The sequence below is a fragment of the Furipterus horrens genome, unplaced genomic scaffold (assembly GCF_987537825.1).
Source record: "Furipterus horrens unplaced genomic scaffold, mFurHor1.1.pri manual_scaffold_2, whole genome shotgun sequence".
Taxonomy (NCBI): Eukaryota; Metazoa; Chordata; class Mammalia; order Chiroptera; family Furipteridae; genus Furipterus; species Furipterus horrens.
In genome coordinates, this window is record NW_028327172.1 from 94830587 (window position 1) to 94848076 (window position 17490).

Here is a 17490-nt window from a genome sequence, read left to right on the forward strand (position 1 = left end):
CTTTGATCATCCTTTCATACAACGATTTTTAAAAGACCTGCAGAAAATTTTATTGCACAGCACACTATTCAGGACACAGGGATTGGGAACTGCAAATGTGTGGCATTGGAAGAAATCTTACTAGTATTGCATTTTAAGAATTTGCTAAATACATTTTTTTACAGTTTGTCTCTTTTTAAAAATTGAAGTTACAGCTAAGAGTTAACTACATGCAATGAAGCACTTTAGGAATGTTAGAGATTAGAGAATATGAAGAAATCATACAAAGGAAAAAAGCCATAATTCTTGCCGACTACATATTGTATTGCCTTCAAAAGCAACTGTACATGTTGTAATCAGTTCATAGTTAAGCACTACTACTAATCTGTTTTAGGAGAGCAAATGTCTTTTAAGGTTTCAAGTTCCTCCATAAGCTTCTTGTTCTGAACTTCCAGCACTGCAACTCGACTCTCCAGACATTTTACATACTCTTTCTTTCGACGTCGACATTCTTTAGCAGCTTCCCTGAAAAAAGAAAAAAAGAAGCAGAAGGACAACAAAACAATTTTTGCATGCTATTGACAAACAGACTTAAGTGAGTTTGGTATATGTAATCATGGTTGCATTCCAAATCTTGGAACAACACTCCCAACTCAATGTCAAACACTAAGCCAAACTGGATTCTTAAGGGTCACAAGTGTCCCTTCCATATGGCCTCATGGCAATTAGTAAATTGCTGTATCTACTGCCTTGATTAGAGTTCACAGTAAACAAGGTCCAAGTCAAAGACAGTTACTCTGCATTATGGCAATAAAGATCTTTAAGGGCCTTGAGTTCCTCAATGAGAGTCTTGTTTTGGTTTTCAAGCACAGCCACACGATTTTCAAGACATTTGACATATTCTTTCTTCTTCCTGCGACACTCCCGGGCAGCTTCCCTGGAACCAACACAAGGCAAATGACTCAGGAACAACCTCCCAGCACAATCCAGAGGGGCTCAGTGAACTTTGGACCCCCAAACTCAACATCCAATTAATCCTAGGTAAGTTCTGTACAAAGCTACACAACAAATGTACCCAAGCACATGCCTTTTTGTAAGGTGACTGCAACAACAGGAATAATTTGAGAGCACAGTCCATTTGCCCAGCATTCATCATAAATGATGTTTTCATAGGGCACGCATTCCATGATAATGGTGGCCAGAATGGTTTTCAGTAAACTAAAACAATAGAACCAGATTTTCAAGTGGAATTTCTACAAAAACATTTACAGATCCTTTTGAATCTCTCTCTTTTTTTTTGTCTGCCAAAAGCCATTCATTCTGTCACAATGAGTTAAATTTATTTGATCAAGAATGATTACTAAAATTAATCCCCAGAAACTTTAAATGTCAATATGGAAGATTTTAATTCTTCAAGACTAAATCACAGTGAAACAAATAAATCAATCAGGACTACAAAAGACAGTTGTTGGCTGGGGAACAACATGGATAAAAATAACAATAAGTGAATCATTAATCATGCAAATTTTCATAAACAAAAATGAAATGGACTCTGCTCCTGAAAATTAAAGATGGAAAGAAGAGAAGGTACAAAATACAAATACTCAATAGTAAGACAAGTTAAATCCAGGAATGTGAAAACACCACAATTAAAATCATGAAAGGAAAGCTACTTAATAACTCAAGACTGTTCTCTCATCACATGCGTTTACTATCCAATCTACTGATTTCAACACACTGTAGGCATACCCTAAGGAAAGAACAGACCAGCAGCCAAAGCAACAAACATAAATAAATAGATGAGTCACAGTCATTTACATGCATAACTCCACCAAAAAAAAAAAAGAATACAGTCAACATATTCTCTCTCTTTTTCTTGAGAGTGGAAGCGGGTGGCAGCTACATCATTTAATTTCTCTATAGAATGCATCCTCATAACAGTTTTATGTTAGAGTTTTCAATTCAGAGTAACTGCCTTGGGGTATCCTTCACATCAAAAAAATTCTATATTGAAAGAGAATCAGGCCCTGGCTAGGAAGTTCAGTTGGTTGGAGCATTGTCCAGATACTCGAAGGTTGCAGGTTCAATCCCTGGTCAGGGCATACACAAAAAATCAATTTATAGGAAATTCAAGATGGCAGAGGAGTAAGTGGAAGCTACACTAACCTCCTCCCAGGACCAATCTGGAATTGCAATTTAATTGTGGAGAAATTATCTGGAATAACCAACCGAACACTAGCTGGAGAGAAGCCTTTATAACCATAGACAGAAAAGGCCGCTTCATCAAATGTGACTGGTAGGAAGTGTGGAGACATGAAAGGACTGGCTGGGCTCCCATAGGTGGGAGCTGAAGGGACTAAGAAAGAGCTCAGCAGCCAGGGGTCCCGCCTGAGAAGGGCAAGATCTAAATGCCCAGCTGAGCTTGCCAGCCTATAGCGACAGAGCAGAAAGTAAAATAGTATCCAGCTTTGAAAAGGGAAGCCAAGGGGTTTTTCTTTTTGCTGGCCTGAAAGAAAAAGATGGAGACAAGGCGCTCTTAAAAAGATCACATTCAAAATATATTGGAATCCACTTACCCTCGGGTCCAGCATAGGGAGGGCAGAGAGGACTAGAGATGTTTAAGGAGAGTTTGGGGCGGTGGCTTTGAGGAGAGAATTGAGGGAGCAGCCCACCAGGTCCCAGTGCTGACTCATTCCAAATACTGAATGTAGACGACTCCCCTCCACACGATGTCAGCCTGAGGGGAAACAATAGCTCCATTCGAATAATTAATCTGCCCCACCCTCAGGCCTTAAGTCTGACAGGTGATCACAGATTGAATAGATTAAGAACTAAAGGAGACAGACAAGGGCAGTAGGTCTCTGCTAGCCTCCAACAGGCTGCCTAGGCCTGGACTGGTACACAATCTGATGCCCCCAGAGGGAGACACAGGAAGTGAAGATCAATCCAAGAAGCAGAAACAAACAAGAAGAGTCACAAAAAATGGGAAGACAGAGGAAGGAAAGGAGGAATCCCTAGAAAGAGTGCTACGTGAAATAGAGGAAAGCAAACTATCAGACATGGAATTCAAAATATGGATTATAAGGAAGCTCAATGAGCTCAGTGAGCTCAAGGAAAACTACAAAGAACTTACTGAGAATTACACTACCATTAAAAAGGATGTAGAAACAATCAATAAGAGCCAGGAGGAAATGAAGAATACAATTGCTGAACTGAAGAAAACAGTAGAAGGAATCAAAAGGAGGCTAGAGGAAGCAGAAGACCGAATAGTGAACTGGAGGGCAATGTGGAAAAAAACTCCCAGACAGGGCAACAGAATGAAAAAAGAATGAAGAGGTTTTAAGAGAGCTGCAGGACAACATGGAACATAATAATAGCCGTATCGTAGGAATATCAGAATAAGAAGAGGAGCAAGGGAGAGAAAACCTGTCTGAAAAAGTAATGGAAGAAAAATTCTGAAACTTGGTGAGAGAAGAAGAAACACAAGACCAGGAAGCACAGAGGGTCCCAATGAAGATGAACCCAAACGGGCTACTCCCAGACACATCATAATTAAAATGGCAACATTTAAAGACAGAGGGAATATAAAAGCCGCAAGAGAGAAACAGTTAATAACATACAAGGGAGCTCCAATAAGGCTATCATCAGATTTCTCTACAGAAACACTACAGTAAAGAAGGGAATGGCACTAATATTCCAAGCAATGAAAAACAAAGGCCTACAACCAAGACTATTCTACCCAGCAGGGCTCTCTTTCAAAATGGAAGGTGAAGTAAGGAGTTTCTCAGACAAAGGAAGACTAAAAGAATACATCTCCACCAAATCAGCATTGCAAGAGATGCTGAAGGGTCTGCTTTAAGAAGATGATGAGAAACTTCCAGCCAAGATGGAGGCTTAGACTGACATGCTCGGTCTCCCTCTACAACTAAGTAGGCTACAACTACCTCAAAACAAAAGATAACCAGAAATTCCAGAAAATAAAACTACATGGAAGCCCAGCATATGAAGTTATAAATGAGCAGTGCTCCTCTAGATGGGTAGGAGGGGTGAGAAACTGCGGTCTGCTCTGTGGTAGCGGCGGGACTGCGAGAAACACCAGGGGAACAATCCCAGCTGCAGTCGAGACCCTGAAGGTCGCGATTCCAATGCTGGGAAAGGCAGCCCCCCCCTCCATTGCCTCGGACAGTGAGGCCCAGAGAGCGGGTTGTGAATCCCGGTCTCCCAGCAGAGAGTAACAGCAGGAACCCATCCTGGACCCTGCCTCCACACAAAGTGCCACAGTGTGGCGAACAAGGTCGCTGATCGTCGCTGGTTGCCGGGTAGTACCGAATGCACGGGGCTCTGCCCCCTATAGCCTGCCCAGGAAGCAAAGCTAAACACAAGACTGTCAGAAAGAAGCAGACAACGATTGAAATCCCGGTGACGCAGCTCACCGGGCAGCAGATGCGGGACCTGACAGACGAACAAATAGGAAACCTTTCTGAGGCACAGTTCAAAGCTATAGTCATAAGGTGGCTTACAGAATTAACAAAGGATTTGGAACAAGACAGGGAAGGAATGAAAGCTACTCATACTGAAATGAATGAAACACATATGAGACAAGTGGTGAGGAAATAAAATCCAGAGATCAAATCAACAAATCAGAATGTAGGGAAGGAACAAACAGTCAACCAGTGCAGAAAGAGGAAACAAAAAGCAAAAAAAGTGAGGAGGAGCTCAAAACCTCTGAGACAGCTATAAGTGAACGAACATTCGAATAATAGGATTGCCAGAGGGCGAAGAAGAAGAACTAGAAATTGAAAAATTATGTGAAAACATAATGAAGCAGAACTTCCCGAACTTGGGGAAGGGAATAGATTCTCAGGCCCAGGAAGCACAGAGAGTTCCAGAAAAACTGGACCCAGGGAGAACCACACCAAGACACATTATAATCAAAATGTCAAAAGTTAAAGATAAAGAGAGAATCTTAAAAACAGCAAGAGAGAAGAAAAAAATCGTGTACAAAGGGGTCCCAGTTAGACTATCAGCTGATTTCTCAAAGGAGACCCTGCAGGCAAGAAAGGACTGGCAAGAACTATTCAAAAGAATGAAAATAAAAAACCTACAGCCACGAATACTCTATCCAGCGAAGCTGTCATTCAGAATAGAAGGGCAGAGTAAGTGCTTCCAGGACAAAGTAAAACTGAAAAAGTTAATTAGATCCAAACCACTATTATATGAGATGTTAAAGGGACTGGTTTAGAAGAAGGAGGATCAAAACTATGAATATTAAAATGAAAACTGCCTCACAAGAACCAACAACAGAAGCTAGGGAATTGAAACAAAGGCAAACTAAATAGGAAACGAGAGTGGAAAAAGAACTATAGGTATGGGGAACATATTGGGGGGAGGTCAGCAGGGAGAGGGAAGAGGGAGAGGGAGGGAGATGGTACAGGAATTAAGAAACATAGTAGGAGGGAATGGAGTAGACAGGAAGAGGTTGAGAAGAACTATATGCACAACCAATGGACATGAACTGAAAGGGGAGACTACTGGAGGGAGGGGGGCCACCAGTTGGTGGGGAGCAGAGGAAAAGGAAATTGGGACAACTGTAACAGCATAATCAATAATATATTTTAAAAATTTTTTTAAGAAAAGAAGATGATAAAACAGAGAGACTCAGAGAGAGAGAGAGAGAGAGGAACACAGATACAAATGGGAAAAATGACAATGAATTAGTATCTATCAATAATAACCTTAAATGTAAATGGATTAAATACACCAATCAAAAAATATAGAGTAGCTGAATGAATTAGAAAGCATGACTCATATATATCCTATCTAAAAGAGACCCACCTCAGAACAAAAGATCTACACAGACTAAAAGTGAAGGGATGGAAAAAAATATTTCAAGCAAATGGATATGAAAAAAATAACAAACTGGGGTAGCAATACTTATATCAGACAAAACAGATTTCACAGCAAAGGCCATAAAATGAGACAGAAGGACATTTCATAACACTTAAGGGAACATTCCATCAAGAAGATAGAATCCTTATAAAGATATATGCACCCAACAGAGGAGCACCCAAGTGTTTAAGGAGAATCTTGAAAGACTTCAAGAAGGATATTGACAGTAACACACTCATAGTAGGAGACCTTAGCACCCTATTGCCAACAATGTATAGATTTTCAACACAAAGAAACACCAAGGATACTGAGGCACTGAACAACACTCTAGATCAAATGGACTTAGTTGATATATGTAGAACTTTTCACCCCAAAGAAGAAAAACATACATTCTTTTCAAGTGCACATGTACATTTTCAAAGACCACATGGTAGGACACAAAACAAGCCTCAACAAATTCAAGAAAATTGAAATGATATCAAGCATCTTCTCATATCACAATGACTTGAAACTAGAAATCAATCTCAAGGAAAAAAGTCAAAAACATTCAAACTCATGGAGTATGAATAACATGCTATTAAATAATGAATGGGTTAACAATGACATCAAAAAAGAAATCAAAAAAGTATCTGGAAACAAGTGATAATGGACACACAACAGCGCAAAAGCTATGGGATACAGTGAAAGCAGTCCTGAGAGGAAAGTTCATAGCAATACAGGCATACCTAAAAAGGATAGAAAATTTCAATAAAAAACTAACCCTATAGCTATGAGAAGTAGAGGAACAACAACAAACAAAGCCAAAACAAAGCCCAGAGCGAGTAGAAAAAAGGAAATCATCAAGATCAGAGCAGAGTTAAATGACATAGAGACTAAATAAACAATTCCTAAGATCAATAAAACAAGGAGGTGGTTCTTTGAAAAGATAAACAAAGCCAACAAGCCTTTAACCATGCTCATCAAGAAAAAGAGCGGGAGGACCCAAATAAACAAAATCAGAAGCAAAAGAGAAATTATAACCGATACCACAGAAATACAAAGGATTGTAAAAAATTACTACAAATGACTGTATGATAAGAACTTGATAACCTAGATGAAATGGACAACTTTCTGGAAACATATAATCTTCCAAAACTCCATCAAGAAGCAGAAAGTCTAAGTAGACCGATAACAACTCGTGAAATTGAGGTAGTAATAAAAAAACTCCTGGTACACCAAACCCCTGGACCAGATAGTTTCACAGGCGAATTTTACAAAAACATTTAAGGGAGAACTAAATCCTATTTTTCTAAAATTATTCTAAAGCATCCAAGAAGAGGGAAGACTCCCAAACTCTTTCTATGAAGCCAGTATTACCCTAATTCCAAAACCAGGGCAAGACACAACTAAGAAAGAAAACTACATGCCAATATCGCTGATGAACATGGATGCCAAAATCCTCAACAAAATATTGGCAAACCAGATCTAGCAACACATTAAAAAGAGGATACACTACAATCAAGTGGGATTCATCCCAGGGATGCAAGGATGGTTTAATATTTGTAAATCAATAATCATAATACACCATATAAACAGGATGAAAGGCAAAAGCCACATGATCATATCAATAGATGCTGAAAAAGCATTTGATAAAGTACAACATTCATTTATGGTGAAAACACTCAGCAAAATGGGAAGAGGGAGCATACCTCAACATAATAAAGGCCATATATGAAGAAACCGGAAGCCAACATCATACTCAGTGGGCAAAAACTGAAAGCATTCCTTCTAAGATCAGGAACAAGACAAGGATGTCCACTCTCTCCACTCCTATTATACATAGTCATGGAAGTTCTAGCCAGCAATCAGGCAAGAAAAAAATAAAAGGCATCCAAATTGGAAATGAAGAAGTAAAACCGTCATTATTTGCAGGTGACATGATAGTGTACATAGAAAACCCTATAGACTTCATGAAAAAACTACTTGACATAATAAGTGAATTTGGCAAAATAGCAGGATACATAGTCAATATTCAGAAATCAAAGGCATTTCTATACACCAACAATAAAATATTAGAGATAGAAACTAGAACAAAAATCCCGTTTACTATAGCAACAAGAAAAATAAAGTATCTAGGAATAAACTTAACCAAGGAGGTAAAACACCTGTATTCAGGAAACTACAGAACACTGAAGAAAGAAATTGAGGAAGATACAAATAAACGGAAGCATATACCATGTTCATGAATGGGAAGGATCAGCATCATTAAAATGTCCATACTACCCAAAGCAATTTATAGATTCAACACAATCCCTATTAAAATACCGATGGCACCCTGGCTGGTGTGGCTCAGTGTATTGAGAGCCAGCCTGCAAACCAAAGGGTTGCAAGTTCGATTCCCAGTCAGGGCACATTCTTGGGAGGAGGGCCAGGGGCCCAGTTAGGGGCATGCCAGAGGCAACCAAACACTGATGTTTCTCTCCCTCTTTTTCTCTCTCCCTTCCTCTCTCTCTCTAAAAATAAACAAATAAATAAAATATATATTCTTTAAAAATAAAATAAAATAAAATAAAATACCAATGCCATATTTCACAGACCTACAACAAATACTTCAAAAACTTACATGGAACCAAAACAGACCCCAAATAGCCACAGCAATCTTGAGGAAGAAGAACACAGTAGGAGAAATCACAATACCTAATATCAAACTATACTACAAGGCCACTGTGATCAAAGCAATCTGGTACTGGCATAAGAACAGACATATACATCAATAAACAGAATAGAGAGCCCAGGTCTATATGGTCAACTAGTATTTGACAAAGGGGGAAGGAACATAAAATGGAGTGAGAAGAGCCTCTTCAATAAATGGTGCTTGGAGTATCGAGCAGGACATGCAAAAAATGAAACTAGACCTCCAACTTACACCCTACCCTACACCAGAATAAAACTGAAGGTGGATAAAAGACTTAAGTGTAAGCCATGACATCATAAAAGTCCTAGAGGAAAGCATAGGCAGGAAAATTTCAGATATCCCACATAGCAATATTTTCACTGATACATCTCCTAAGGAAGGAAATAAAGAATTAAAAAATGGGACTATATCAAACTGAAGAGTTTCTGCTCAGCTAAGAAAACATAAGCAAGATGAAAAAGGATCCAATGATATGCAAAAACATATTTGCCAATGATTTCTCAGATAAGGGATTGATTATTCAAAATATATAAGCAATTTATACGACTCAACACCTCAAAGACGGGGAACCCAATTAAAAAACAGGCGGACCTGAACTGACACTTCTCCGAGAGGACATACAGAGGGTCCGTAGGCATACGAAAAAATGCTCAACATCATTAGCCATCAGAGAGGTGCAAATAAAAACCACAATGAGATGCCTGCCACCTCACACCGGTCAGAATGTCCATCATCAACAAATCAACAAACAACAAGTGCTGGTGAGGATGTGGAGATAGGGAACCCTAGTGCACTGTTCGTGGGAATGCAGACTGGTGCAGCCCCTGTGTAAAACAGTATGGAATTTCCTCAAAAAGCTAAAAGTGGAACTGCCTTTTGATCTAGCAATTCCACTGCTAGGATTATACCTGAAGAATCCTGAATCACCAATTCAAAAGAACCTATGCACCCCTATGTTCATAGCAGTGTTATTTAAAATAGCCAAGTTCTAGAAACAACCTAAGTGCCCATGTGTAGATGAGTGGATCAAAAAACTGTGGTACATTTAAACAATGCAATCTCATGCAGCAGACAGAAAGAAGGTATTCCTAGCTTTTGCAACAACATGGATGGAACTAAAGAGAATTATGCTTAGCAAAATAAGCCAGGCAAATGAAAAACAAATACCATATGATATCACCTAATACAGGAAACTAATGAACAACACAAGCAAATGAGCAAAATTGAACCAGAGGCATGTAAACAAGGAGCAGACTAACACTGACAATCAGGGAGTGGGGGCGGGAGAGAAGGAGGGTAAGAAGGGGAAGGGTCTAGTCAAGGAACTAGTATTAATGACCCATGGACATGGACTACAGGGTGGGGTTTGACTGCGGTAGATGGGATGGGCGGGGTAGGGGAAAGCAATGGGGATTAAAGTGGGACAACTGTAATGGAAAAAGAATTTTTAAAAAACTCTGTTAAAAAAAAGCAGAAAACAAAAATCAAATTATAAATGCATAAGGAAGTGGAAAAACAAATCAACGTTTCTCTTCTCCTCTCTCTGAAATCAATAAATTAAAACGAAAAGATTCAAGTTGTATTTAACAGAAGTTGTGTTGAATGTCTCAGCACCAGTTACTATAATGCCAATTACCATTGTTGCCAGTCTGAGCTACAAGTGATACGTAGTGATACGTACAACAGATATGGCCAATCTGTTTAAATTTTAGGATAGTTGATGCTCACCAACACTGGTTATGTGTTTTCTCTGTGGGAAGCAAGAATCAGCAGGAATAAAGAGATCTTGAAATTCCAGTGAACTGCAGGAAAAGATCAACCTCTATTTCTTAGCCAAGAACAATGCACTCACACTGTGAACCCACAAAGTTCTCAGACTTCTCAACTCGTTAACAAAAAGTAATTATGTGTAAGTGAACTGAATCTGATAAGCACAGATTAACTTAATCTAATGATACACAGGAAAAAAATAAGAAGAAATCCAAGCACACATAAAATATGCCAGTTTGGGAACAGAATTCAACTACTCCACAAAGGAACTGAAATATACACTTAAGGAACACCAAGGTTTTCATGATTAAATTATTATAGTAAATTCTAGATCTGGAAAAAAGATAGTCACTTTACAAAATAAGTCACCGTTAAGTGAAATTATCTAATAGCAGTGTTGTGGGCTACTTAACTTTTAAAATTTTGTCTACCAAGGTGTATTATTTACTGTAAACATCCATTGTTGGTATTTCACACGTGTGCATGCATGACTCCAGTCAAATGTTCCAAGCACAAAGCCTTAACTGATCACACTGGTAGAAGGCACACTCCTAAGTACTTCTCAGTTATGGTAAACACCTGTTTCTTCTATTAATAGTTAGAGCTCAGTTTTCAGGCTGTGCATTTGTGTGGATATATACTCAGCATGGAGAGAAAATACACGGCAAAGAAAAAAAGCTGACGTTACTTGAAAGAAAGAAAAACTGTCTCCGGATTGGTAGAAATATATTTAAATATCCATTACGAGTGCTAAACAAAGAATAAGAAGAGAAAAATGTATAAAAGTTCTTTCACATTATTGAGTAAACCTATATTCTTTCCATAAAGTTAAACCTGAAGCTTATACTGACGTCTTTTGGGGGTGACTCTGGTGTTAGTGTAGAGCACAGGCTCTGGAATAAAGACTTCCTGAACGCATATCCAGGTTCTGTCTAGCTTCCACTGTGTGATATTAAGCAACTTATTATGGAAAGTCTCTGAACCTCAGTTTCTCATCTGTATGGTAAGGATAATAACCAGACCTTTTCTCATGTGAAAATTACGTGACAGTTACAAAAACAGTAGAAATAAAGCACTTAAAATTTGCATATGGTACTCACTCAACAGATATTGGGCCACAATATGGCCGCTTGTTTTCTGCTTTTTCTTGTCTTGCTTTGAAATTGAGATTTGAGAAGCTAAAATACACCCTTCTCAGAATCTCTTGAAGCTAAGGATTCTATTAGCTATTTCTGGTCAAAGAAATATGGGTGAAAGTTGCTGGCAGAGCCTTCTACAGAAAGTTTTTAGAAGGGTCAGACTCAACCAGCCCCATTTTAAGCTTCAGTTCTTCTCCCTTTTTCGTGACTGATGTAATAATGCCTGGAGGGGTGGTAGCCACACAGTGATCATAGGAGCAAATGCTGTGCACTGAAGATGACAGAGCAGAAGGAGGGGCCTGGATCCTGGATGACACCATGGAGACTTTGTTCTGGCTGCATGTACCTCTGGCCCTGCAACTGAGATAAAAATTCCACCTACGCCCTGACCAGCGTGACTCAGTTGGTTGAGCACCATCCCTCAAAGCAAAAGTTTGCTGCTTTGGGTCCCAGTCAGGGCACGTGTCAGGGTTGTGTTCCAGTCCTAGATGGGAGTGTGTGAGAGGCAACTGACTGATGTTTCTCTCATACATCAATGTTTCTCTGCCTCTCTCTCTCCCTCCCTTCCCCTCTCTCTAAAAATAAATAAATAAAACCTTAAAAAAATGGCACCTACAAGGTTAAGCCTCCATTCCCTTTGGTAATTTCGAGTCCAAACACAAATGTTATCCAATATTTATTATTTTTTTTAAACCCAAACTTTTATATTTTTTTACCCTCATGGAGAGCTCATATGAATATGTAGGTAGCTGTGGGGAACCTTTTATAGGAATCCACTGCCTGATATTATATCTATTTCATTTTGGTAGTTCAGACAAAATTTTTTAATCTAAAAATGAAGGTATAAAAGGACAAAAGTGAGATAAGAAGTCTTACTTCCTAGTTCTGTCTTTTTATTTTCTTTGGGAAAATAAGACACTGATGAACAATTCTGCATTATCACCACACTTTATGTTATAAACTGAACTTTACAATGTGTATTCTATGACCAGAGAGGCAATTATATTCATAGCTCCTAAGATCTCTGAAAGTGCAGTTTTAAAGTATCCATATTCCTCCATCTGATCAAAGTTATGGATCTTCGATAACAAGATATTCACAAAACAGCTATGATACTATGTAAGCCCTATCCATTCAGCCCCTTCAGAATTTCTGAGCAAAATGCTGACAATGAAAATGGTGAATCCAGCAGGACTTACAACCTGGGACAACCACTGATAAAAATGTGTGTATCTAATGGTCCTATTGCTGGCAATCTGTCGAGTTCCACAGGGTACAAAACCTCATCTAGTAATTTGTGATAACTAATAAGGCTGGAAACTGTAGCAAACATATGAAGTACTATAATACATCAAACTGTGACACTTAAAAGACTGTTACTAAATGGAATATAGCTGCTACTGCTTTGTACTCAGTTACAAAGGACAGTGATGAACTTAGCAGTTATTTCTGAATTTGAGAGGCTTAAAAGCCACAATTTCTACCTTAACTTGGTTGTTAACACCTAGTAAATTAACTACTACCATGTGATCCTGATCATAGGCAAACACATGATTCCATCTCAGATGTTTTGTTTACTTACAATAAAGACATTATTTAAAGCTTAGGAACAAGGTGACAAGACTACTGGGAAAAGACTATTCTTACTCTGTTCAGTTTGAAAAATCAGATAATCTGCACCATCATCCCTAATAAAAACTAAACAAAGAAATACTATGTAAATTAGATTCATTTATTTATTTTAAATCTTCATCAGAGGATATGTTTATTGATTTTAGAGAGAGAGAGAGAAAAAGAGAGAGAGAGAGAGAGAGAGAGAGAGAGAGAGGTAGAGAAAACATTGGTGTGAGAAAGAAACATCAGTTGATTGCCTTTAGTATGATGTGCCCTAACCAGGGATCGAACCCACAACCTTTTGGTGTACAGGACGACACTCAAACCGGCTGAGAGCAGGCTGAAAATGTATATACTATAACATTAGTAGGTATGTCTAGGTGGTGGGGCTATGGGTAAGTTTAATTCTGTTGTTTTGTATTTTCACTAGAATTTATCAGAATAAAGATGTATTTTGGTACAATTGGGGAAAAAAGTCACAAAATAGGTCAAAGGAAACATGTAAAAAAATTTAGAAAATTCTTAACTGACACTTAAATTGATTTTCCTTATAAAGAAGCTAGGAAATTATATTTGTCACCTAATTTCACAAATAAAGGCCAAGTACAAAATAAATTTTTATTTCTAATAAAGTCCTCCCATCACCATTAAAAACATTAATATATCTTATAGACATTACCTTTCTAACACATAGGAATGCACTTCCTGCTGATGAAATAGTTTTGTGACTAGCAGACAATCTATCATCACATGCAGAGCACAAACCCACATAAAATGCCACTTAACACTGAACTTGGGAGAAGTAGCTTAGGAAAAGTAATTTTTAAAAAGCCCCACATTATCAGATTATATGTCCTCTTCATGGTTGCTGATTTCTAGTGAACCATCTTACCTGTTTTTCATCAACCTCAGCTCTCTTTTGCGTGTGGCTTCTTCTGCAAGTTGCTGTGGGCTGTGTAAACTTCCTGGGGAGGCAGCCATCACTACTCCCTGAGGCAAAGCAGTGGTAGGAGCTCGGATCTGGTAAGTTGGCATGTCACCAGTGACAGCTGCAATGAAATATTACATGCTTATATAAATGATTTACAACTTGATATTTTATATAAAACTGACCTGGAAATAGCCTACTTCTTTTTTCACGTCTTAAGAGGTGATGTTGCTAACCCTTAAGATGATTATTCTGAGCATGCTAGAAATTGTAGATATCAAAGATCTTCTTCAGCACTAGAAACAATGATGTTTAGCATACTCTACACATTTAAGGTAGAAAAATGCCCTAATGCATTTTAGGTAGGTTTTTATCAAAGGCTAAAAGTAGAGAGGCTTTTCAACTGAGAGTTCTTCAGCCTGAAGTCAGTGGTGTGCTGATAAAGGTTTAACAGCCAGCTCTCTGGGAGCAAGCTGTGATCTGTAGCACGTTGATTCCCATGATGTAAATACTTTCACCATGACCAGTTTAAAGCTGCCAATATGATTTCAGTGAATGCAGCATTGGGAAGACATACACAGCAAGTAGCACAGCATGCAGATAAAATAGATGTGAATAACTGTAAGAGCACAGATTTAAACATTACGATAAATTTTGAGTCCTTATTAATGTTTCTTAAGTAACTTGTTAAATATATTGCTAAACTTTTAATAGCTATTTGACAATGAGCTTACAAAAATCCAGAGAACTTAACAATCAGCTCTAGCAAATCAGTGAGAGCTTGCTCTAGCACACCACTGCAAAAATTTTAATTAAGCAGAACACTTCCATCCAGTTAGATTTTCCTATAGCCTATACCCTCACCTAATGTCTTTAAGTGCAAGTCCTATCACCAGAAAAAGTACTGGAAGAGAAACATTCACTCACTGTATTCTCATTGAAAAGCAAAAAATAACAAACAAACCAGCAAAGCTCTATTTAAAACTGGTTTCTCTGGGGAATGATAATTTTTGTCTGTCTTAGGTTTCTTGGGATAATAATATATTTCTAAGTATTCATTTAAAAAAATATTTTCTAACTATAGTATAATCATAGTTAAATGACAGACTTAGTATTTATTTACTCAGATTGAATCCTAAAGTCCTCAAAGTGTTCTGATTTATATTCAACATGTGCGTATCTATTGCAATAAAAAGCTTCCTTAAGACAGATGAATTAAAGTGATAAAACATGTTGTTCCATCACTGTTTCAACTTTTAAAACATAGAGCCAGAGTTCATGTGACATTCTGATGAGATATGACAAAATACATGCTCTCTCAGAACTTAATGCAAGGAAATGGGTTAATAATTATAAAAATTCTATAAAAATTAGTCTGAAGCAAATGCCAATCAAAATATGAAATACATCGCTTCCATATTTCCCTAAGAATTGAAATTTTACTCAAAAGGGAGACAGAGGCTTTTTTCAGGTAAATGGGGTATAATCACTGAAAATAGCCAAGTGGTTAAAAAGGTTAATAAAACATTGACCTATGCGTTTCTTTTAGGGTAATGCCTGGTCTTTATCCCTCCTGGAATTAAGAATAAGATGAAAGAATAAAACAATAAAATTATGGCTTTGGGGGAAGATCACTTAAAGGCCTTCATAAGATTGTAAGGCTGTACTGCTTCTTCCTTCTATATATAATTTAAGAAACAATGATGATAAGTTGTAACTGTGATAAATATAATGAGCGCCAACTTGGGGAAAATCCAAAATTTGTTTTTGTGACAATTTAAAATACTACATACACAGATGTTTCATTATATGTCACAGATATATGTCATTATATGCCTCATTGTATTTCAATTTTATACCTTTGAAATATTTCAGAAGAGAATTTTAAAGTCAGTTATAAGCTGTTAACTTACTAAAGATTAAAAAAATACATTTAAATCATATTGTAGAGAAGATAGATTGGAGCCTAGAATAACAGTTCTCTTTACCCACATCAGGGAAGAAGGCTATGGAGTAATGAAGACTGAAACAATGGGACAGCTGGAGGAGACAAAGGTTTTCTAAAACTGGAACAATGGCAGTGACGAAGGGGGACTTTCCTGCCATCATGTTGACATATGTAAGCAGCAGGGATGCAGATCTTGGTCTAGGGTTGTCCCTGCCAAATTGCTCACAAATAAGGGCAATAAAATTAATACAAAGGTACAGAAGGGTTCATTATTCTCTCTCTAGTTTTGTACACATCTGCTTTTCTCTGTACTTAAAGTTAGAGCAGGATGTTTATACAATACACAAAAGTTAATTTAAGAGTACCCATTGGGCAGGAATAGTTCATAGATGAAAAATAAAGCTCAGCCCTGACTGGTGTGGCTAAGCTAGCTGGGCATCCTCCAGCAAACTGAAAGGTATCCGGTTGGATTGCCAGTCAGGGCACATGCCTGGGTTGCAGGCCAGGTCCCACGTAGGGGGCGTGCGAGAGGCAACCAATAGCTGTTTCTTCTCTCGCACATCAGTGTTTCTCTCCCTCTCTTTCTCTCTCCCATTCCCTCTCTCTAAAAATAAGTAAATAAAAATAAATAAAATCTTTAAAAAAGAGAAAGTTCATTCATTGGTCTGAGAATCAGAAATGGTTCTAAATTTTTGCCTGTTTCCAAAGTGAAGCCACCTTCAAAGACCAAAGGTGGCACTGTGAAAAATGATGGCAATTTCAAAAGAAGCATTCTTAAAACATTTTGAGCAACTACTTAGAAAAAAATACCCTTACATGGTAAGTTGGAGAGAATTATATATATGGATGTATTAGTCCTCGAATATTAGCTAACAAACTGGGTTGTATTACAATTTTTCAACTATACATTCATTTTATCTCTTTCAATGAAGATTGAATTGCAGCTCATTGGTTCAAACCAGAAATGCAAATTAGTATGAATCAGCAGGAATTAGTACAAAATTGTGATGATAGCATACTTCTAATGGTCGTTGGATAAATTCCACATATTCAGATATGATCTTATCAGTAAATACATTAAAAAGGTATGGGCGAAGAGAAGGTCTTGTTTTAAGGAAATCCAAGTGTCAAAAAGTTTTGTTATTGAAACAAGTGATAAAAACTTTACATATAAGAGTTAGCTTCTATTTCCAATATTACAAATTCAGTGGTAATTTAACGCGGATGAGATACTCAGAATCACAGTTCAAAGAGCATCCTGTATTCTTGGAATGCATGTTCTTACCCCTAATAAAGGCCGATTCCTGCTGCATCTAACTACTGAAGTGCCCAAATTAGTTTTTACTCTAAAAGTAAATGGGTCATCAGTGGGGACTTTAAACTCATGACTGAAGGAAGATGATAAAAAAGATACACTAATTTAATTTTAGTCTGAGGCAGCAAAAACTTTAGACAAGTTGAGGTATCTTTTGTGCCTTGGCATCCCCTAGAACCCAGCAACACTTGGCATATAATGGGTGACTGGTGAGCTTACTTGTGCACTAGGAAG

The 17490-nt window shown here is 37.8% G+C and overlaps 1 protein-coding gene across 15 annotated transcripts in view; it reads right to left on the bottom strand.

Annotated features, from left to right (window-relative positions):
• Positions 1-282: 282 nt before the first annotated feature.
• CREM (cAMP responsive element modulator) overlaps positions 283-17490 on the bottom strand; it is a 101700-nt gene continuing 84492 nt past the window's right edge. For 8 of the 15 annotated variants that reach the window (XM_090266148.1, XM_090266151.1, XM_090266154.1 and 5 more), the window contains 2 exons: positions 13958-14114; positions 516-916 (listed from right to left, as the gene is read on the bottom strand). In XM_090266148.1, coding sequence (XP_090122274.1) covers positions 772-916; positions 13958-14114 — 302 coding nt within the window. In that variant the 3' untranslated portion in view covers positions 516-771. The other 7 variants (XM_090266147.1, XM_090266146.1, XM_090266150.1 and 4 more) reach the window with 1 other exon arrangement.